Source organism: Dinoponera quadriceps, unplaced genomic scaffold (genome assembly GCF_001313825.1).
Source record: "Dinoponera quadriceps isolate SergipeBrazil2010 unplaced genomic scaffold, ASM131382v1 scaffold426, whole genome shotgun sequence".
NCBI classification, from domain to species: domain Eukaryota; kingdom Metazoa; phylum Arthropoda; class Insecta; order Hymenoptera; family Formicidae; genus Dinoponera; species Dinoponera quadriceps.
The window spans coordinates 934,148-958,359 of NW_014554535.1; the positions used below are offsets into that span (position 1 = coordinate 934,148).

The 24,212-nt window shown below is 47.2% G+C and overlaps 2 protein-coding genes across 4 annotated transcripts in view; one reads left to right on the forward strand and one right to left on the reverse strand.

The window, feature by feature from the left end:
• Positions 1–549: 549 nt before the first annotated feature.
• On the reverse strand, positions 550–5,156 carry LOC106751963 (pleckstrin homology domain-containing family M member 1). Of its 2 annotated transcripts, none has more exons than XM_014633285.1 (4): positions 5,061–5,156; positions 3,135–4,965; positions 2,429–3,064; positions 550–1,238 (listed from the first exon to the last, which is right to left on the reverse strand). In XM_014633285.1, the coding sequence occupies exons 2-4, from the start codon at positions 4,494–4,496 to the stop codon at positions 1,074–1,076; spliced, it is 2,163 nt and encodes a 720-aa protein (XP_014488771.1). In that variant the 5' UTR covers positions 4,497–4,965; positions 5,061–5,156; the 3' UTR covers positions 550–1,073. The 2 variants fall into 2 exon arrangements, with proteins under 2 accessions (XP_014488771.1, XP_014488772.1); XM_014633286.1 differs by having other exon boundaries at positions 5,025–5,136.
• A 3,694-nt stretch (positions 5,157–8,850) lies between these two features.
• The window catches only part of LOC106751944 (serine/threonine-protein kinase PLK1-like), a 36,251-nt gene continuing 20,889 nt past the window's right edge, over positions 8,851–24,212 (forward strand). Inside the window, exons 1-2 of one of the 2 annotated variants that reach the window (XM_014633250.1) lie at positions 8,851–8,891; positions 10,375–13,033. In XM_014633250.1, coding sequence (XP_014488736.1) covers positions 12,257–13,033 — 777 coding nt within the window. In that variant the 5' untranslated portion in view covers positions 8,851–8,891; positions 10,375–12,256. Of the gene's footprint in view, positions 8,892–10,374; positions 13,034–17,907; positions 17,996–24,212 lie in introns of those variants that run through there. The other variant, XM_014633251.1, reaches the window with a different exon arrangement.

Genomic DNA, 24,212 nt, shown 5'->3' on the forward strand with positions numbered 1-24,212 from the left:
TAGCGCGACACCGCTTATATTAGATTTTGTAGTCATTTCTACGTATAAGGTTAATCACATTCTGAGATAGGTACCTGGAAAATAATATTAATTATACAGATTTTATATAGTAGCTGTATAAATATTTTTATATATAAATGAGAAAATTACAAAGAGAAAAATATATGTGTAAAGCTCTCTAATTTTACGACTTACATTTTACGACCATAAAAGGTCGAGTAAGGCGATTAGATAATTAATACAAATAAAAAGAAATGTGCCTTATGTCGTAAAATAGACTAGAAAGTTTCACCGTAGTTATATGACTTTTATATTGTAAATTTGTATTCAAAAATTATATTCAAGCGATGAATTATCCGTTAATCATAATATCATATTAAAAAGCCAAATCCTTACGCGAAATGCTTTCTCAATCGTATACCGCAAAAGAAATACATACATATTTACATGCATATATAAAAATAAATTTAATTCTACCCAAGCACATGTTAATTCGTTAAATTATATAAAAATACAACAATATATATTAAATATAACGAGTAACGATGATATGGTAAATAGATGACTTCATATATTTTACTACTTTTTGTACATAAAATTACAATAAACTTGCATATTATGCAAAGACACAACGCGTTCTCGCCTATGTATAGAAAGCTGCCAGTCTCATAGAGTACAAATAGTCGTTTCTTTGTAGCTGAGTTTACACATAAGCAATCTTCTCAACTGCTATTGTTACTTAAGGCGGACAAATCATAAATTACAGGTCGCATATATGCACGTGATTCGGATAATCGTTAAAAAATATGGATAGATTTGTTCAATTCCATACACGTTCTTATATGTAGCACAGCGGGCGTGATATTTGTTAATGTTATTTACACGAGAAAACATCAAGTCTCGATATACGTGATTTTATGAACGAAGTACGAAGATTAATGGTTCATCGCGTCTGTTGAAATCAATTTGTTCGAAATGCGAATTATCATTTATTACAAACAATACTGCTTAAATGTTAAAAAAGAAAAGAAACTCATCAAACTGTCGTTATTAAAATTAACCAAAGATTTTCATTAATTCGTGTCGATCGGAAATGAGGACACACTACTATTCGGTAGGTCTGTACAGCCCATATCTAAAAGCGGCAAATCCATCCGTTTACGTCTGCGTTCGCACTTTGGACACGGTTTGCTAGCGTTTAAACAGTCCGCGTGAAACACAGCGTTACACGCCCCACACTGTAAACAATCGAACGTCATAAAGTTAGCGCCTAGAGATAAGAGGGAAAGTAGTCGCGCGAATGACGAAAGATCAGTAACGTCGATATATCCGGTTACTTGGATAATCGGACAGTGAGATACTCGGATACCCGATCGTGTTGCGAATGATCACTCGTATTTCATGGTTTAGGATGACTCAGCAAAATTATTAATGGAATCAACAATCAAGTTACTCGTATTTCATGATTTAGGATGACTCAGCAAAATAATTAATGGAATCAACAATTTAAAATTCTTACCAGGCTCAAATATTATCTACTCTATCTTGATAACGCTGATAGGAATTATTAACTTTCTGATTGCTGTTAAATAACAAATTAAAGAACCGGGGAGTGGTGTTGACTTTTATCATTATTAATCGATTATTAGTTTAACACGTTCCGTGCCGGACCATTTTTATGCGATTTTCAACTCACGCCGATAAGCTTGATGAAATGCTTGATGAAATGTGTTATTATTTGGCTTATGTTTTTTCTTGTGAATCGGAAAATTATTTATTAGAAAAATGTTCATCAAAGTATAAAATGTTTAGTAGAACAGAACAATTGAGTTTATTTCAAAATTAAATAATTGAAGAATAACGAACAAGATATCGTAGAATAAAGCAGAACACGTTGAAGAAACTAGAACTTATCATGAGGAAAATAAAATGCATTTTACGAATGAGTGATAAGACAAATTATTTTATTATATATTTTGTCTTTCAATGACAAAAGCATCAGTTGGCGTGGAAATCGAGATCGTGGCATGAAACATGTTAATCTTGGGTGAAAGTTATCCTGAAGTAATAACATATCTTGTGAGAAAAATTGTTCTAATAATATAGTATTTCGGAAAAAATAAGAAATAAAATTAATTTCTGGAAAAATCGATAATAGACAACTGAATACCGCTCAAGCGTTACCGGAAATTTCTAGTCCCGAGTATCCAAGTATCCGGTTATTTTTCGGGTGGCACTGAATATCCGAACACCTGGCTATCTCGCCTGGTATCCAATTACTCAAGTATCCGACCGGTTCAGATAATATCCAATTATTTTTGGTAACCGTGCGATACTCGTATATTTCAGTGCCACCCGACTTACGCGTAGGAAACGCCACGAAAGAGAAATAGAGAGAAAAGGAGACGATAACTCGGTTGTTACTCACCCGGAATGTGGACTCCATATCAAACGGATAGATAACCTTTGGATTGTTACACACCTCGCATATAAAACCTTTCTGACTGCAGAGCCAGCAATTTATCACATGACCCCTCGCGAACTCGACGACCTTCTGGAGTTGCTGCGCGAGGATCCCGTTCGGTACGTCGAGAAGGTCTGAAACGGAATATTGATGAACGTGTTCGTACAAGTAGTCCCTTGGCGCGACTTTCTTTTGCAGGGACTCGATGATAGGCTCACGGCACGTGAATAAGTAAGCTCTAAGCAGATTCAGCTGTAAACGCAACGACTGCAACTGGGCCATGGTGTCCACGGCCTTGTAGATCCTCGGATTGAGGATCTTCATGTCCAAGAGGTCCGGCTTGCCCTGCAGATAAGCGGCGGCCTTCCGGCAAATCGGGTGATACCTCAGGTCCCAGTTGTGAATCACGCGGGACGGCACGAGATACTGCCCGTCCGCCATGCACTTGGAGCAAAAGTAATCGCCCGAGTACGAGCACACGTGCGCCTTGGAAAACGTCATGCCGATCGTTTCGCCGCACTCGTAGCAACTGTAATTCTGCACGTCCAAACCCTTCTCACGCGGCAGGTTACCCAACTGCTCGTCGAGATTTGTCACAACCTGCAAGTGAAGGCAGAGGGGAAAGAAGACGAGGCGTGTTTCAAGATACAAGCCGGCTTACAGAACGTACCTTCGACTCGGCCTTGGGCTCTTCGTCGACGGTCTCTCTCTTTGGATACTTCTTTAGGAATTCCTGCAGATTCGGCACCGTGCTATTCCCGCCGGTGTGGTAGCTCTGAATGAGCGCGTCGTACGTGGAACCGTCGCCGGGCGAGCAGGCCGCGTCCGTTGCCGAGCCGTGAGATATCACAGATGAAGTTAAAGAAGATTGGCACTCTTCGAACGAAGTGGACCATCCCATTCTCCCTATCAATGAATTGCCTACAGTAGTCCCGGCCATGTCGTTGACCATCTCGTTCTCCCTCGGAGCATCCTGCGACGACGACGAGTCCTCCGCATCAGCAGCAACGCTCGCGTCAGCATTCTTCTCATCCGCATTGCCGTTCGCCATCCGTTGCACCTCCCTGATCTGTCGCTTCTGCTCCTCTCGGCTCCTCATCACGACACCGTCCGTCAAATTGTCGTGTAACTCTTGTCGGTCGACATTCTCCTCCTCCGCTCTGCCCGGCGCAGCATCCGTAGAATTGTGCAGCTCTTGGAGGACACTGCTGGACTGATCATTGGCCAGGATGATCTTCAAGGCCTGGTCCTCCGAGATGGACGCTATGTTATTGAACATGGACTGCGAGGAGGCGAAGGAGCCCAAACTGCCGATGGAACTCGCGGTCTCTATCTCGTCGACGTTCTCATTGTCGGTCATCTCGGTGGTGATCGTTTTCGCGATGTCCACCGCGCTGAACACAGGGCAAGACTTCATCGGTGGCGACCAGATGCCAGCGATGAGCAACGGCGTGGTGGACCAGAAGTTCAAGAGGCTGCTGTTGCAGACCAACTCGAAGCGCACGTAATCCAGGGTCTCTATCAGCCTCTGCGCCACCTCAACGTAGTCAGTGTCCCGGATGTAGGCTGCACGGTTGTAATACGGCTTCAAGGCCGAGTTGTCCCGCTTTATGGCGCTGAAGTAGCTAGCTAACAGACCCTCGTTCAGGGCCATTCGTATCCAGGCGCGGCAGTAACCGACCTCCGTGGTGACCTGGCTCAGATCCTGTATCTGATTTATGATCTGGCGGTGAGAGAAGACCAACAGCGGGCCCCAGAAGCTCGGTTGCGGCATGGCGTCGAAGTCGGGCCCGCTCAAGGCCTCGGTAACTCGATTCAACAGGCTGTCCTTCAAGCCGTGCAGGAAGACAGCCTCTAACACGGAGCACAGGCTCATCGTCTCGTCGCAGTTGCCCACGACGTCGGCCACCCTGGGCGCGCTCTGCATCTCCATGACGCTGGTGCTGAGCTGCTTCTGCAGGGAGTCCCTGACGAGGAAGTTCCTCTTCCTGTTGATCGCGATGGAGTTGACCGTCTTCAACAGCGAGTTCATCTTGCGCACTACCAACGTACGTCGCAGCGGGAACACGTCTTCTACCGCGGTTGCGTCTATGAAGCATCTTCGCGGCCACCGTCCCGATGGAGGAGGAGACGATCACCCGGGATCGACCGAATCTCCCCTCCTGGCAGGACCTCCGTTCACCCTCCTCCTGGCCCAACGTCGACGGATCCGTCCTACGTAAGGGATCACGCCCAGGACAGGCGGCGGTCACGGCGATGGGGACACTGACAAAGAGACCAGGAAGTGCCTTCGCGAAACGATGAAGTCATCGTGCGACGTGCGATAGCGTAGTCGAACGCGTGCCAGACGAGAGTCCGCGCGCACGCACACACGGGCAGGCGCACGCGCGCGCAATCGGCCAGCGTTATCGGCCGATGATGCGTCCGTGAAGTAGGTTAGGTCCGGAGAGGACAAACAAAACATCCACGCGCGACGTAGCCCGCGCGCTCCTTTTCACCGGCTAAAAAAACGCACGCGCGAGAATTAGACGCGCGGTGCCGGAGAGTCGAGACTTTTTACCTGTCCGCGACGAGATCCCGCGTCGTCATCGCGTACCTTCTCGCTCGGCCAGCCACCACTCCCCGAAACGTCCTCCTCCTCCTCCGCCGTCAGTCAGTCACCGTCTCGTCCACCGCCAGCTGTTCGTCACTGTTGCGCACGCCAACTACGCGTCAGGCGGCTTTTCTAGGTCGCCTATTCCTTGATAATAGTACGCGGCCCGACGACAGGTAGCGCTGCTTCGCCCTAGTTACCACCGTAGTTACAGGCGGCGGCGAATGCACCGAGTGCATGGCCAGGTGCACCCTTATGTCTCGGCGCACTTGTCTCGCGAGGCGCGCGCTCGCTCGGGCTATTTCCAGCGGAACGCCGTCCTCTTCCACGTCCGCTTCGGCGACCGACTCGATTCTTTCCTCGACGGGAATAATGGAATGGAACGGTATCGAGCGACGGCGACTAATTTTACAGGGTACTCGGGCCTGATATCGGATGATGATTGGCTCGGCCGCAATTTCGAACGTGACGGTAAGGAATGTATAAATGCCCGAAAAATCGATGAGATTCTATTTATTCGGGCGAAGATTCCGCGCTTCCCAGGTAGGCGGAAACACTGTGGACATAGTACGCAAACATTTAGTGCATGCTTCGTCACGCTATTATAAGCGCAACGTGTTTAAAATATGCTTGTTTTAAGAAATAGTCATTTATTACGTTATAATTATAATCCAAGTATTGGCTTCTTATTATCGCAATGATTCCGGATTAATTGCATCCTCTTGCGGGCGGAATACCACAGCAATGTCGCCGCAATTTTCGCGGCATCAGATTGTGTTTTCTTACAGAAGAGTATCATCAGCTGTGATAAATTGGCGAGCAATAAATAGCGGTTTTATTACTACTCAGCGACAATAATTTATCACTGGCCAACTCATTACATCTATACTTTTCTGCAAGGATCTTATATATTGACGAAATGCTTGTACAAGGACGCAACGTACTTATGCTAATCACGGCGCAGACAAATGTTCTATATACATCCTTAGAAGAACGTCCCAGGAATATTCGAATATCTCGGGGACATTCCTAGAATGTCTTTCGCACATTTGTGCTGTTTGGGTGTACCGAAATATGTCTATCTGGGCGCTCTCGAGCAACTGGCTGCACGTGAAGCTCCAGGTCGAAGCGGGGAAATAAACGGGAAGGAAAGAAAGTTGGCGAATAATTCGTGCGAGACGCTGGCTAGAATTTTGCGTGCGATCTTGCGCAAAATTTGCGCTCTGGCGGATTTCCTCCTTTCCGTTCTTCCCTCGTTACGTCATTCGAGGAAGAGAGGCGTCGGCGTCGCCAAGAGCGAGTACACCGATCGCCCGTCTCTTCCAATCCGAATTCGAACTCGCAAGAACGAACTCGCCCGAACACGCGACGCGAGTCTAACGCGATCTAACGTGCAACGACGTGTCGCGCGATAAATCGACGTCTCAATCGGTTCTTTAATTTAATTGCGAAAAACCGCCGTGGACGCGCGGAGGAATTCATCTTGGCGTCGACTTCGCCAAGTTCACGAAAAGTTCACGGTGGAAATTACGTGCCGGGATATACGCGAGCACGCAAATCGGCCGGATACGTCGGCTTTGTGAAACTACCGCGCTGGTTGACGCACGCGAGTGGATTTTCGAAATTGATCGCACGCCGCCTCCCGAAGCGAATCGCCGGCACGGCGCCCTTTCCGTCCTTCTCCTATTCTCGCTCCTATATTTAGATACGCACTTAGTGCATCTCAAATGTTGGAACAGGTATACCGTGTGTGAATGACCGAATACGCATGACGGAACGATGCGTGTTCCCCGGTTTGACGGCGGTAGAGCGCCGCGGCGCACGAGGGAGAAGAAGGAAAGAGAAAGTGCAAGCCGGGGCGTACGGGCGTGAAGGAGATGGCAGGTCGGACACGAGGACAACGAAGCGAATAGCGGAGGCAGGGACGTACGAATGCTCTGGTATCCGTCGTTCCTCAAGCCGCTTTTCCTTCCCTCTCGGCGCTCTCCCGAGCGCGATCGAGGGTGACTTTCACCCGGCGAACACTCGGCGAATAATCGGCGAAATCGCCATCGAGAGCCATTTTCAGTTTGCGTTCGACTCTAACAATCACTGAAAAGTTAATCATCTCCGTCCGCGTTAGCAAACTGGAGCGGGTAACACTTGACCGAGACACACAAGGAGCAATTTTAAAACGTTCAATTAATCAGAGTTCGGTGAAAGTCACCTTAATGAGACGGAGGCGGCGAGTGCGAAAGCGCTCCGATTATCCCGATAATCGATGGTCGAGGCGGAAAATCTGTACACGCCGGGAAATCCATTTAGTTGACTGAAAATTATTGTCTCGACCATGGGCAAACGGTTATTTTGCTTATGAGAAGCAAAGTTTGGAGCCAGAGTGAGCCTTCCCTGCATCAAAGTATAGAAATATGCCCGCCGGTGAAAAGAATATATAAATGATCAGGGGAACACCCGTCTCTTTTGTACGCGTTATTGTGACGAAGATAAGGATATGTCCGACATATATATACTTCATTTTCTAGGACAGAATAGGACACTCCCACTCCTTGATGATTAACTCCAGCGTACTACGGAGCTCAATGAGATAGTCTCAATCACGCGACTTGTAACTGGGTCGGTTTTCTACGCTGAAAGAAAACAGTGTTACATTCAAGTAAATATTCGCTAAGGAGTATCGAGGTAATTATTTTGGATTAAGTAAATATTTATTTAAACGAAACACTTGTTTCCTTTCAATGTAACCGTGTGCATTTATTGATTATTCAAAGAAACGAGGATGATGTGTCGGAGCGACCGTGATGAGAGCTTTCAAAGCTCCGAAAGTTTTAGCGTGTGTTAACGCGGCCCGGAAACGAATATGTACACGTGCGTAACGCATGCAATACTTGATGTCATCTGATTTTGTTTACAAGCGACGCACGGTGGCACATATGTATCTCCGTGTGTGTGTGAGCGGATATATCAGAGGAGCCACACGGTGTTCCCTACCTAAGATCTGCGACTGAAAACAAGCGTGCCGTTTGACCCGCGAAATTTATCGCCCACTGTTCGCCCACTCGCGCGAAAGATACACACACACACACACGCGTGAGAAGTTCTCTCTCTCGCGAGCTTGGGAAATTATTATAAATAGATACCGCGTGCCTTCTTAAATTCCCAAGTGTGTTTCGTAACGCGGTTCGGCTCGGTCTCGTCGATTCGCGCCGATCCGCGCACACTTCCAAAGTGCGCGGCGATAAGGCGTATTTATCTTAAAGACACTTCGGGGGCTTTCTAACGGCCGGCGAATTTACTCTCGCAACATAACGATCGGCCCATTGTCCGTCCGTCTTTCCGTCGACGCGGGATCTCACAGCTCGGCCGTCGACCGACAAAAAGCTCATCTGTGTGCGCGGTTTACTCAGCGTTCAGCCGAACGACTTCGAACGACGACTCCTCCTCGGTAACGCGCGAGTCGATGCGTGTGTACATCAACCTTTGCATTCCCTTTGTGTCGTGCACCAGAGACAATGCGCTTTCTCACGGTGCGCCGTTGCGCACGAATTCTTAGCGCGGCGCACCGGCGTTTAGCGCATTTACCACGCTCCTCTATATATGCAACGACTCTAGAAAGCACAAGTGGCCGTGAGCGAAACGCGGCGCGTGATTTTCCCGCGTCCGAGCGGATACTCGCCGCATCGCTGCCGTTTTAATAAAGCCGCGCAGGGAGACACTCGCCCTCGCATCCGCTCGCAATTCTTTTTTCTCCTCCGAGGCACTCGGCGTGCCAAATATCGCGGATACGCCTTGCGCATCATCGCGCGAAGGGGCCGCGTCACGTCGCACCCGTCTTGTGTAATATTGCATTCCGGTATTGTTTTAAATCATCCCTTCGCGAGCGACTCCCAACGAGCGAGCATTTTTTCATCGATAGAACTCGTTACGGATGATTGCGGGATGATCGCGGGAGAAACAATCCTGTCGGTGTAACGGAGGAAACAAATTTTGCTTGAGCAGCAAATTGTTTGTCGATGTAGATGACGGCCGAAGAAAATTTTGTTGAACAGCAAAATTGTCCGGACAGCAGAAAGATTTGTTGAGAGTATTAATTACTGTTGGCTGGATGTATGGACAATTAATACTCTTAACAAATTTTTCTCTTGTCCAAACAAATTTTGTTTTCTTGCTGTCACTGTATTGACAAACATTTGCTGTTCTAGCAGGATTTGTTTTCTCCGTGTGAACTTTCCGTTATCTCTGTAGGCTTGTTTTATAACTTTTAACGACGATGTCGTCTGTTACTTTGCCTTTGTGCAGATCTAATATAGAAACGCTGCGCAACGTGACACTAACGATGCTGTCGTTAAAAGTTGCAGAATAGGACCAGAGTAAGAACGAAGACGGAAAAACTCGGTTGTAGGAACGGAAAGATTCACGTAGGAGGTTATTATATTCAGTGAGTTGCTCCCGTCTCAACCGAGTTTTAATACAACTGACCGTTCGGGCAAACATTTTCAGTTGCACTGAAAGAAATACCGTTTCTCGTCATCGAATATTTATTTCTTGTCGCCGAGTTTTCATCTGATCCTTACTCAGTTGCAGGAACTGAGTTTTTTTTTCTTCTGTGCTAGCTGTTAATCATCGATATAGTTATATTGCACACGGAGAAGAAAAATCCAGTTCCTGCAACTGAAAAAGAGACCAGGCAACGGAGAAAACTCAGTGACGGGAAATGATATTCCCGTTTTACCGCAACTAAGAACATTCGTGTGAGCATTCAGCTGTATTAAAGCCCGGTTGAAACAACTGAGAGCAACTGACCGAATGGACAATTTTTACTATATAGAAACCTCCCACACAGTAAAAAATTTTGTGTTAAAAACGGTCCACTGAAATTTGGTGTTACTTTAACACGGGGGGCCAATGCGTTAAAAAAATACACGAATATGTGTTAAAAAAATCTTGTCAACATATATTAACTAGATGAATGTATTGATTTAATAATATATTTGTGTACTATTTCACACAATCCCCGTGTAAAAGTAAAATTTCAGTGGACCGTTTTTGGCACAAAATTTTTTACTCAATTAACCAATCGTGATAAAGAAATCTTTGTTTTTTTTTTATGATTGGTCAGTTGAATGCTATTCTACCTGTCGAGTAGAATTATGGGGCGCAGACCTACAAGAATCCCCGTCCCTACAAACGAGTTTTCGTTCGGTCCCTGGACAAGGGAAAATTCAATTGCCCCAACGGAGTCGTTTCTCCCGTGCAACGATGTCCGATATATTATTTTCATCATATTTTTCACAATCCTTCCTAAATACGCGTTTCGTAGCATCAATGTTATCGCAAACAACTTTCGGATACATCGATACTTTTGAGACACTTCTACAAAACCCGAGAAAATATGCGATAACGAAGATAAGGCTCGAGAAATGCACGCAACGCAAAGTCGATACTTGAACATGCTGATCTAACGTTTCTTGTTTATCGGCTTGTCACCGCTGAATTCGTTATTTTCTGCTTACTCGCAATTCGACATCCGTATCTGATACGAAGTATCCTTGAAAAAAAAAGAGAGAGAGAGAGAGAAAGAAACGCAGCAGTTCCGTCTTCAGTGCTCGGATCCATAAAATAGCCGAAGTGCGAACACTACTTTTTCGCACATCCCGCGTTTTGCGGAAGTGACTCGCGAGGAGAGAGAGAGAGAGAGAGAGAGAAACCGCAGTCGATACTTCTGATTTAAGAGGACCTGCCCGCCAACCGCCTCCTACGATCGGTACGTTCCTGGCACCGCGCTTGGTGGGGGCAGAAGGAGCGGAGAGCGAGGGTGTCGGTCGTTCGGTCGGCGCACAGCGAACAGTGGTGAGCGGACTCGTATACCGGCTACGGGGTCGTCGAGTGATGGACGAGCTCGCGCGCACCGTGCAATAATCGTCGTCGAGGAGAGGAGGCCCCGTGTCTCGCGCGAGGACAGTCGCTCGCTCGGGAAGAGCGGAAAGCCGTCGGGCGGAAGCAACGTTCTCTGATCGCCGAGAGGAGGAGGGCTTCGATGCGCCAGGATGTGAAAGAACTCCGGAGTCGTGAGAAGAGACGCGCAAAAGCGAGCCACCTTGTGCGGGAGAAGCGTGTCTCCGTCGGTCCTCGTCGTCAGTTCGACGGGATTTCCGCAGTGGTTCAGTGCTCCCCCTCGGCGTTCGCGCGAGAGTACTCGAGAGGGTGGGTGCGATCAGACGCGAGCTATCGAGCGGCCTGCTCGCGGGGATGCACGTGCGTCGCGGTGCATCTCGCCGGAGATAGGAGGCGGACACACGTCTCTGGCGCGCGGCGAAAAAAAAAACCGTCACCTGTCAACCCCGGCGATGGATCATCCGCGGGAGGAGGGGCGGTGAGGTGCGATCGGATCGACCGGTCGACAACGTCGAGTCTCCTCGTGTCACTCGATACAGCGTCGTGTACACATTGTTGTTGTCTCTCTCTCTCTGTCTCTCTCTCTCCCTCGCGACACATGTCCCCGTCGTGTCGGCGAAGCTCGCGCGGCGGATGCTGCTGAATACGGCGAGAATCTCTCTCGAGATATCGGGATCCTCCTCTTCCGTTCGGCGGAAGAGGATCGCCGCTGTCACGCGTATCGCCACTTAATGCGCGAAACACGAGCGTGTACGGACGTCGACGGCGGCATCGAGCAGCATCGGACGCGGATTTCTTCCGAAGGGGAAGACACCTCGTCGGGAGACGGCGGATGCGACGCAATTCGTCTTCGCGAGTGAACGACGGTTATCTTATCGTTCCAATTATTAAACTTCGGCTGGGAAAGAACGCGGGTCGATTAGCGTTATCTCGTCGGTAGCTGCTGAGAGGAAAAAATCTTGCGATCATTCTAGTCGTGTCGCGTCCACCTTGACGAGACCTTGACAGGACTTCGACGGGACAGCATCGAGCACGTTTCCAGATCTCATAGGAAGTCCCTCTCTCTCTCTCTCTCTCTCTCTCACTTTTCCAAGTCTAACTCCGCACCCTGGTCGACGACGTTGCATCGGATATGCCACCGAGTGCTTGTCCGGAGCGCGACACGTCGGGACATCGTCAGCGGGAGTTCCGTATCGCCTTCTCGTCGGCAAGCCAGCGACAACGCGGAGCGACTCCGAGGCGAGTTTCACGAGCTGCGAGATCCGCGACTGAACGTTGATTCCATCCGTGAGGGACACCCCAGCAGGATGTTGCCGCCGAGCGCGATCGACGTGCAGAGCTTCGCGCCGCGCTGCGACGTCAGCACCCGCGGCCTGCTGTCGGAGACGATGTGCGCGGAATTGCGGCCCGATGTGACGGCTACCTCGACGTGTCACATCCTCGAGGCGCGCGCGGTCGCGAGATGCCACGAGGAGTTCGACGAGACCATCCGCACCGCCTCGGAGCCGGAGTGTTCGAAGCGGAGGATCGAGTCGACGACCGGCGGGAGCACCAGGTCTATGGACGGCCGCTCGCGGCAGGGCTTCTCCAAGGGCTCCGCCTCTCTGCAGAGCCTGGTTCGCCGGAGGAGCCGACGACACGGCGGCTCGTCCTTACCTCTGGAGGCCGAGCTGTCCTCGAGGCAGGCCGTCTATCCCGCGGACCTCGTCAGGGATAACGCGGCGATGTTCCGGAACGGGGAGGAGGAGACGCGAACCGCGACGCCGACGTCGACGCTCATCTACGCGAGCTCGTCGGCGCAACCGTCGACCTCGCGGGCCGACAACAACGCCCAGGACGTCTCCTCGTCGGCCAGCAACGTCGTCACCAGCGGCAGCAACGCTACCTCCACGACGATCAGCGGCAGCGGCGGCGGTCGTTTCGGCAACACGGCGGCGGTCTCGTTGCCGAGAAGCGCGACCAGCGTCGCGACACCGGGACCATCGACTTCCTCCTGGAACAACAGCGTCGCCGAGCAGGAGAGCGATTACGTGGTCGACCCGGTGCAGGGCAACGCTTACCACAAGGGTTACTTCCTCGGCAAGGTAAGAGCGCATTCGTGTGTGGGCGAATTTCACGCGAGCGCGAGATTTCACCTGGCGCTTACGACGCGCCTGTCGTCCGCGAGGAATGCGCGTCGTCGTGGGAATCCGCGGGTCGCTCGTTACGATTCGTTCGACCAAGCCGTCGACCTTCCCCGCCTTCGGTATACCGTTCCGTTGCTCGTATATATACACATACACACACACACGCGTACACACAGACGCGCGTTAGCAACAACGCGCGGCGTTTACGACGCTCTTTAAAACCTGTCGCCCAACCTGTAAATCGGTGAACGTAATTGACCGCGCCGTAATCCTCATTGTTTCGCCGGCGAGCACGCTGTCACGGCTGATCAGACCGGAGGAGAGAAAGAAAGAGAGAGAGAGACGAGCGTGCGAAGAAAGGAGAAGTCGATCGCGCGCGCGTCGTGAATCGAACGTCGGGGGCTATGATGTTATCTCGTCGGCGCGATTCTCCGGCAGTATTCACCGCGACCATTTTCACCGATATATAATTCATCGTGCAGCGGATTATATTCCAATTTTCTACCGTGAGATCATCGCGCATTACGCGCATTACGCGCGCCCCCTCTCCCCCGTAAGCGGCGACGATAGAAATCGCCGTTATGCAAATCCGAGGCGATTGAAACGCGCGCGCGCGTCTACGAGCGAGAGGAGACCGTGTCGGGTTCGCAAACTTTGCAGAATCTCTGCGCCGAGACCTTTCAGCAAGCAATCCTTGCGATTATTCGTACGCGGAGATAATAGAGACAACCTTCCTCTATGTTTTAATAACGCTTACTGCTGACATTTTGGTCTGCAAAAAAGTGCAGACACGCCGATAGCTAGAATATAGTGATTTTTACCTGTTATTTGCGTTAATATAATTTGGATTTTTTTTTTTATTTAAATATTGATCTCTAATTTTTGACACTACTGAACTTTATGTTTCCCAGTAAATATCAATTAATATTAGCATTACAACAATTTTGTAATTTTCTGTTTAACGATATAACTGTTGTACACAACGCATGTTATATTGCATTTGAGTTGTTAAGTGAGAAAATATCACATTGGTGTGACTCTGGTAGAAATTTCATGCATTTTTTAACAGTTACTGGACACTTATATTAACTTCTGTCTGGTAACTGAGGAATAAAATTATTTGGGATCCTAATTGAGATATAACGCTTTTCCTGCAGTTATTGTGTATAAAAGATGTGTAAAATTCGAAGTCATTTATCAAACGAAAACAGAACAATAAATAGACAAAAATCTATTCAATTGATTAATAAGCAAGACTGCCGCTCGTGAAATGTGCAGTTTTGTCCTAGAAATACCCATGGATAAAACTCGGTCAAGTTCTGGTCCGTTTTCTACGCAGCATTGTTACAACTAGTGAGAATGCATTAATACTAAACAGTAACTGGACGGGTGTCTAAGAAAATTATATACATTTCTACCAGAAAATGTTACTGTTAGTTGATGTTTACTGGGTTTTCTTGGAAACGTAGCAAGGTTTGCCCAACTAGAGCTATATAATCAGGTATCATTCTCGAGTTTTCAGGCAGCTGAATATTAGTTTGCCAACTCCACTCATTCATATACTGAGAAAGAAGACTTAAAAATTTATTCGTGAAATATAAGGTTTATATCGCAGAAATAAACGTTTATTTAAATACGACGAAATAACATTGTATTCCTAGCAAATAAACCAATGAATAAAAAAACTTTGATATATTTTATAAAGATATATATTCCGTCATTACAGTCAAATCTTCTAACCAATAAATATGGAAAAAAATGCCACAAGAAGTATTTACAAAATCCTCAAAATTTTAAATTCTTTTCCTCTGCATTCTCGATTTCAATAACTTCATTTTGATAAAAACTTGTTTTTATTACACAAATTATACCGCTGTATGTGATAATTGTATTAACTTTATTCATTGCACTCGGCTACTATTAAATTAGGCTTTTTCTTTCTTCGATTGCAATATCTTTTTCGATTCTGGTAAAAAAAACTCCGAGAAAAGTATCTGTGTCCTGAGGAGAATCTTTTGCGATTTCTTTTCCATCGTTTCTCTCTCGCGATAGATGGATAAGCGAAACGCATGATCAACCTGCCGCTTATGCCAACCTGCCTCGTTCTCTCCCATACGGGAATTCACTCGGGTGACTTGATTTTCGCACAGTCAGCCTCAGGTACGACGTTCTTCCTGGAGTAAATAAAACGCCGAGTGATGAGAGCCTCGCGATACCGAGAGCGAGTCGCACGTAGAGCGACGAATCGCGTGAAGCAACGACCGAATTCGCTCGCGTTTCAGCCACGGGGATTAAGTTTTTTTCATTAAGGACCTCGTGTGGGCGAAGCTCCGATCCGAGCGAGAAACCGGAGCGTAGGCGGTGAGTCACACGACGCTGCTCATTTTCGCATACCGGGAATACTGACGTGGTGGAGTTCCCGACAACGGCATTTTTCCACGAAAAATGATCACGGACGGCGAAGGAACAAATGCGAAGCTGCTCCTGGAACTTTTGCCGGAACGCCCGGATTAGATATATGCTCTCGACGGTGAATAAGACTCGAGGCACTGACATCGTTGTCGGCGAGCTCGTATGAAATTATCCTACGCAAACAGTTCCGGATCGCCCTCGACGCGGCCCGTGTTTGTCGAAGATTGCGATAAAACGATGCTTACTCATTTCCGGAAGATACGTTGCCATGGCTAAATTGTAAAATCCTAATGTCTAACTTTTGAGAGCTTCCAACGCCAAAAGTGCTCTCCGTATCGTGCGATTACTTTTTTTTCAGAAGTGGACGCATCGAACTCGGCTCAAAGAGATTAAGAGTTAAAGAATGATGAAAATAATTCTCCGAGACTCACACGCACACACCGAGGAAGGGAGAGAAAAATCTCCGAGATAAAAAATTTCTATTCGATGGGCACTAATGTATTTGAATAAATTATTGAAATATAATTATACGTCCATGATCGAATAAATACATTTTTCGACATTTTGTCTCTCAGTGTAGGATATCTCGTGCGAAACAGAGAAAAGAAAGGAATAAAAATCCTTTTTTTTTTTAGAAGGAAAAGAAACTTCGCGAAAGAGGAAGATTTTCCAAGAGAGGAGAAAAGGATAGCCGGTTCCCTGTGCGCGCGTGTGTGGCGACCGGGATGGCAGCGGGATATGCAGGACGGAACGGCGGCTTGGATTCGTAGACAGCGCGTAACACGGTTCGGACACTCGCACGTATCGGATGGCGTAAACACGCCGCGGCATTTAAAGCTTTACCAGTCTCCATCTTTGATCTCTCCGCCGTCGCTCGATGGCACCTATTTTACCCGGCGCCGAATCCGCCGTGCGCCGCGTGTCTAGCCGAGTCATTGACTCCGCGTCATGCATAATACATCATCAGTGAACCGAGGTCAACGACTCTTCGCACCAAGGTCGGGGCGCGAGAGCATCGCGGGAGCACCTTGTTTTGCATCACCGCGATAATTAACGGATCAACGGCCGACATTTGTCGCCTCCGGTGAACCGAAAATCGCGCGTCGTCCACGTGCTCGTCTCTCCGCGAGTCGCTTGGCGGGCCGCGCGCGAGCGGTCTTCTCGCGCCACCGAGACAAATATCGAGCTCTCAGGCGCGCATCCTCTAATTGCATCCCGCCAGTGTGTGGACAGAAGCGATTTGATCGCGGATAATTGCGGCGTTTAGGAATTACCAGTTAGATGCGGCAGGGTTCGTTTAACGCGCCGCGCTATCCTCCCATTAACGTCGATTCGTAATCCGCCCCGACATGCGAAACGGCGCGTCGTGTACCTTCGGGGAGTGCATTAAACGCCAGTTATCGATCGTTAAACGCTCGTTCTTCGTTAATCCGGTTTTGACAAGTGAACTCGGCGCCGGCCGAGCGTCGAAGAGGAAGGCAATTTCGATCGTACGCTAATAGAAAATTAAGCTGCACTCGAGAACACACAGTGAGAGTTAGAGTGGCATTTCAGTGATCAATCGTGATAAAGAAATCTTGGTTCTTTTTGGTCGGACGGGAAACGGAAGGAAAATAAAAAAAACAGGGGAGAGAGAAACTTTTCCCTTTTCGCGCCTAAGAACGAAGCCGTCGGCGATTGCCTGTGCCTTAGAGAACGATTTTTCAAGCTCGCCGACACAACCAAAGTCTATTAGCCATTAGTCGAATTCATTTATTATTCATAAGGCGGCGGCGCGTTTTATCCCGGCAACCCGGTTACATAATGAACGTCAGTAAATTGTTTATTACACGCGGCGGTATTACTCAAACTTGTCGGATACTGTGTTTTTTGTTTCGGGACGGCTTCTTTGAAAACGGAGACGCCACGAGAATATTTCTCTCTCTTTCTCTCTTTCTCTCTCGCAATTATCGTTCGCGCGTACATACATATACAGGGTGAAGCGATCGCTATTATACCACCTCGGATATCTGCGAAACGTGGAGGTAGGGGGGTGGGGGGGAATCTAATGAAAAACTTTGCACCACCGATGCACAAATGGTCGTCGCTTCGGACACCTTTCGTAAAAGTAAATCTTCATCTGCTCGTTGACAAGACGCATATCTCCACTCCTCGAAGATACTCAAGGCGAAACTTATCGTCTCACCCTATATATATTATGTACCCTCGCCCTGGCGCATCGCTTTCCAGCGCGCGGAAAGCGATTAAAATAGTTCGCCGAGATTACGAGGCGAGCGAACGCGGCGCGCAAGGAGGCGAGAATAAATATGACCGAGCGCGGGGAACTCCGTTCCTCTCGTTTTAATTAAAAAAAAAAAAAAGAAGAAAAAAAAGACTCGCGGTCGCGCTCTCGGTTATGCTGCTCGGGTACACCACGGCTACACGCGCGTGCGCAGCACACCTTCGTATCATCACCCGCAGCAAGGAGAAGAAGAAGAAGTTCGAGTCACCTCATTATCGTTACATCAGGTAAACTTCACTCAGCCAACACACCCGGGGCACTCCCCGAAGCGGAGTCTCGTTACATCGATCTCTCTCGCTTGGCTTTCGTACACACCGTCCAAGTGTTCACCGCGTGCTCTCTCGGCTCCCCGTTAATCGCGGCCCCCCGATCTTCGCGAGGTATTTCGTTTTACGTAGGAAGAAAACGGCCAGGCCTATCGGCCGCCGGCGCACCGATGCGGATCGACCCGCTATCATCGATCCGCTGTTCATACAGGAAACACCGCGCAATCGATCGATCGATCGGCCGGTCAGCCTGCCTCGGCTGATACGCGGGGAAACCTCGCGGATCGCGACGCGAATGAGAATTTCGCGTGTTCGCCGCGGCTTTCGAAATTCGGCGGAATCGACAGCATTCGCGTAAGAAAGGGTGTAAATATGGAACGCTTTCGAGTGTGAAAATCACTATACTTTCGAATCGAAATATTGGATCGATCCTTAATTAGATATCATGAGATGATCGACTTGGGGACATACTCGAACGATCGTAATCTACGCTTGAGAAATCTTGAGAAATTTCTGTAGAGGATCCCGCAGCTGCCATCGGCGGCACGGTCGATTTCAATCTTGACGGCGAAATTCGCTCCGCGACTCGAAAATAGCGCTGTCAATTTCGACTACCCGGGTACCTGAATCTATCAATAGCTGAGTGCACGGTGCATTTCAGACGTTACGAATTATTGATTTTTCTAACGATAAATGACGTCTGAAATTAGCCGTATGCTTAACTATTGAAAGACTCGGGAATGATCGGCGGCAACACTTTTTTAAACAAGTTTTCGTGTCCATAGGAAAATATGTATCTTATTCTATTGTCTTATTCCATAGAGAATTATTCTAATTCTCAGGAGATGCGTCTTCCTATCGGATATGAGATGTGTTGCGAAAGTCATCGAAAAAAAAAGGTATCGCAACTTTTTTGTCGCTGGCCATACCGAGATAATCGAAACTGACAGCACCACTCGCGAGACACAAATCGCTCGCTATTCATCAGCGAAAGAGCGCTGGAAAAGCGGTAAAAACCATTTCGCGTTCGCGCGACCGTCGATTGATCGGTCGATCCGCCGAAGAACACCATACATCTTTCTCGACTTCGGCAACACGTCGAAACGCTTCATTTCGCGGGACGTACATAACCGATGCTAAATTGTAACTCGAGCGGGCGGACATCGCCGATCTGCGATTTGCGCAAGAAATATTTCGCGTCCGTCCGTCGGTCGGTCGTCATGAGATCATTTCCGCAGATGTAAGCGGGTGTAGATCTGAAATTGTAGCCGAAACCTCCGGTTCGCTTCGGCTTATCGATCAAAGCGAGTCGCAGAGCAAATATTTCACGTCCGCGCGACGAGATCGATCGGTACCCTCCAGAGGAGAGGAGGCTGCCTCGTCGGCTTCTACCGCTCCGTGAGAGATAATTTCAGTGAGGATGCAGTCTCAAACTGTATCCTCGGCTCTCGAGAAAACCGGTCGTCGTTTCGTCATCCCGATTATTCGCACCCGGTCGCTCGGGCGTTACCCCGCGCCGTATCTTATGTTAGAAATCGGGCTTTCCGTTATGCGCGCCGCGGCTGATACTTTATCAAAACTTACCTTTGATATTTCCGTATTCCACCGAAGCCCCCGCTTCGCATATGTACGCTATCTCGTTTACTTGCAACCGGTTGCCAGTTTCTACGTTTGCACTTTAGGGATCCGCGCAAACGCGCGCGCGATGCCTTCTCACAGGTAGTTCTCGATCCGCGTGCAGAGTCGCCGCGAACTTACCTCGCAACAGAAAAAAAGAAATGAAACTCCGAAGTGAAACGCTATTCTATTCTCCCGTTAACCACGATATGCTGCACGATATATTATTCCGCAGGATTTCGTCTACCTGAGCTCTTATCGGGTCAGTTGAAAAAATCTCCTCCCCGAAACACTGAACGATGATGTGAATAGAGCAGTTTCTTTAATGATAATAATAATATTTATTTACGGAGAAGCACCTTTTGATTATAAAAGTAGGCTTATAAGACATCTATAAGAATATAAAAGAAGAATATTCAATCAGTGTTACATTCAAAGATAAATCTTTAATATGAATATGCTGGCTAAAGTGAAATGGGTATTCTTTGGGAAAAGAATCTTGAATCAACTTAATAGATATCCGCGTGATTAAATTTAACAAAAGGAAAGCCAATGAGAGTTGGGACGCAATTATTGGAACGTCGGAATGAGCTAAGAAAACATTCTTGGAAATATGAAATCTTCAATTCCGATCGAACGTCTCCGAAAGTAAACGCAAAGCTTTACACTTTGAATTTCTTGGAGTGAAATCTCAGTCGAATCTCGAGTGAAAACTCGTTCGAAGCGACAATGAAAATATTGCTATTCAAAAAATCACAGGAATTATCACTTTCGCTGACGTGCTTAAATTGAAAGTTGCTCACTGTATAGCCTATACTATATTTTTGTAATAGTTCTACTTAAATATAATATATATTTGCATTTTCGCATACAAAATGTATTAAATAGGTGAATTGAGCATTTTATGCCTGTGAAATACCGATCTCTGATGAGAAATCGATGTATCGCACATGTGCGAACGGCAATAGCGAACATGTTTATATTTAACTCATAATTGAGATGAATTTTTCCGCGTGAGTGGACGTTTCAATTGATCAGAATGAATTGTTCAAAGTTCCAGAATACATTAAAAGACGATGAGTAAATTAAGCAACATGAAAAAGTATAAAAAACACATTCATAAAAAAGGTTCCATCGATTACACCAAAATTAGCTTATTTGACTCATCGTCTTTTATTTTTTAATTTCAAGTGAAAATTAACTCGACGATTCCGAGTGGAAGGATTCACTCTGTATGAGAATGTATGAGACTTCGCGCGCACCTCGGCTGTCATTTTACTTTTCTAGTGGAATTTCGAGTGAAATAATAATGACAATAATTTTGCTCGCCAATATATATTTAAAGAATAACCGAATATATATTATCTCATTAATATTTTCCATATCATATATATTTATACATATATTTATTTAATTATTATATACTTATACACATATTTATTTAATTATTCATTTATTTATTTATTTATTTATTACATTGCGAAAAGTCAATTACGAATGCAACATCCATAAATCGGAAGTTCACAAGACACGCTATCAACCGGCGCTACCGTGAAAGTCGCAGGCTCAACAATAATACGCACGATTTCCTTCGCGAGTCGCGTTGATCCTCGCGCAAACCTCGCGCAGATACGCGTAATAATACCGTATTCGCGCGGGAATCATCGCGCACGACTTCTTCCCTCCTCGTGCGAAGGTGCGAATGCTCTTTATCGCGCGATGTCGCTATCTCGATTATTCGCGACCGGTTACCTTTTCTTCATCCGGCACTTTCCAGAAGACGAAGAAAGAGAGAGAGAGAGAGAGAGCCGCGGGAGCTTATCTGCTACGACGTGCGCGCTACACACACACACACACGAGAGTGCACTTCTTCGCTCTTCTTCTTCTTCTTCCTCCTCCTCATCTTCCTCCCCCTCCGTCGCGCGCATATCACGGGCTTATTCGCGATTTGTCTCTCGCCTCGTTCCTCGCGTACGCGAACGGCGTGTAGCCCGCGAGCGACGATGCGAACTTATGCGTCCAGTCTCGATTCTGAGGATGCGATAACGATGGGCGTCGCGAGCTCGGAAAAAATCTCCACGGTGCTTATTAACTCCTCGGGGACTTGCGACGGAAACTAGATTCTCCGTCTCTCTCTCTCTCTCTCTCTGTCCGTCTCCGTTTCTCTTTGAGACTTCGTCGTCGAGAATTGTCGGGGCTCGGTTACGCGCTTCGCTGTAATTTCACGGATTCTCCCGCGGCTGACTTTCAGCGCGCAAGTTCGCGTACAAGCAGCGACAATTACCCAACGAACTCCGTCCCCCGTCGCGACGGAAGGCCGTGAGAAGTAACGAGCGGGCCGTTTCGCTTTCTGTGAAATCCTCGGTGCACGGAGGATGCGACGCTTTTTCGCGGATATCGTGGCAAATTACAGCGCGCGTTTCCGTCGTGTATCCTAAGGCACGCAAATCGCGTGCTCCTCCTGCACTATATCGCGCGCCCTTTGTTGCGCACACACGCGCACGCACGCACATGCGTGCGAGTCAATGACATCTCCCGCCTTTCACTGATTGACTCATGCTTGCTTGTGAGAGCCGGTGCGGTCGTAAAACAGAGATCAAGTTCGATGTGCGCTCGCGCGAATTCGAGTTTTCGCTTCCAGTTTTCACCTCGAACATTCTTGGAGAGGAAAGAAAAAAAGGAAAGGACCGCTACTCGCTCGCCGAGTAATCGAGCCAAACGAGTTGTATTGAAATCTTGCGGAAGTACGTGCGCATTCAATCAAGCGTTCGCAGGTGTATACAACGATACGCAATTGCGAAACACAAATCTCTCACGAGCGGCTCTCTCGAAGTTCGAGACTTGGAGTGCTACTCGACGAGATTGGGTGTGAAGTCATTTCGCGAGACGTATCTAATGTCCCCGTTCCTAATGCCGAGAATAAGCCCGGCAGATGAGCTTCTTCCTCTCTATCGTCTCTCTCTCTCTCTCTCTCTCTCTCTCTCTCTCTGTGCTCGTCCTCGTCCTCCTACACCGTAAAAAAGATCCACGCTACACGAATTGAATTTCAGGGTTGTATCAGGTTGATTCAGAAATCTTCCCCCATCGAATACATATTTCATTCGTTCTATCTTTTTGTTTAAGGAATAGTTGATTCAGTGTTCATGAGAAAAAGGTTCGAAATCAATCTAAAATATAATACTTTTAGCAAAATTTTCGTGTTCTTTTCGTCTTTTGTTCGTGTAAAACAAGTTCAGAATTGATAAAGCTGATCCAATAAATCATTGATCGTATTTATCGGCTGGTTTACTTGACCTTTCAGCCAGAGGTAGATTTTATTGGTATTATGCGATTAAATTAATCTTCTAATAAACATTAAAGAGACATCTCTATATCATACACACACAAGTACGTTTTCAGTTTCGTTAACTTTTTACGGTTGATAAAATTTTGCAGTTGAAGTTCTTACGTCAGGTTACATCTGGCTCAATTGCAGTCGTGCGAGAAAATTTGTGAAACTTTGAGACTTGGTTCCTTTTAACCGACATTTTCCAGCGCGACAAATCACACCACCTCTCTCCGTCCTTGATCGTCCTATTCCGCATTTCGTTTCGCTTCTTTTCCTACGCAACGATCGTTCATCGATACGTGTCGCGAAATGTGTCGCGCGACCTCACCGTTGTCCATCGTAAAACGGGAAGATCTAAATGATAAAAACGGCAATTTCCACTAATGGTCGAGCATGAGTAGATCGCTTTATCTTGCTCGTTTCCAAATGGAAGCGCGAAGTGGCCGCATTTTCTTACGTAATAGCGCAGTATCATGACGCAGTATCTCCAAGTTGAATATTATAAAAATTTCAACGCAAACCGGCGAGAAATTGTAAAGATTACAATTATTACGGAGAACTTACGGACATTCGAGCTACCGTTCACGATCAAACTGTCCGTAAAAACCGTTTTCATTTCCGAGGCGAAGCGTTAATTGGTCACTTTCTCTTTTGCAATACGTCTTATTATCACCGTCAATTGAATATTGTAAAAATTTCCGTATGATCGGCGAGATTGCAAAGACAGGAGAACGTGTAGGCGAGCCGCTACCCCTCGCGATAAGAATGTCTATGTCTATAAACGTATCGTGTGCTGCAGCGCTTATTTATATCACACTGCGTACGTCGTTTAATTTGCACGGCATCGGGCTAATTTCAGTCGTAAATACGCAGCGGCCATGTCTACTTAGGCGGCACGATTTTGCAACGACGGGCGTCGGATCTCGTCCTTCAATCCGAGAATCCGCCGATTCAATTTGCGAACGTTACGCGACGCAACGTTCGGCGCCAACGCAGAACGTCACGTCTGGAGGAAACGTAGCATGGAGAAAAAACGCTGTTGTATCGATAGAATTGGTCAACAGCGCCGTAATTGTAGCGAGTCTCTTTCGAGCCTGATTCAAGTAAGAATAGCAGTATCATTGAAATTAATCATAAATTGCGTCAGTATAACTCAAGTACTAGTTTCAAAAGTATCGCCGTTGAATCGAGAAGATTTATTTCATTTATCATTATTTATTATTATTAAGCTAT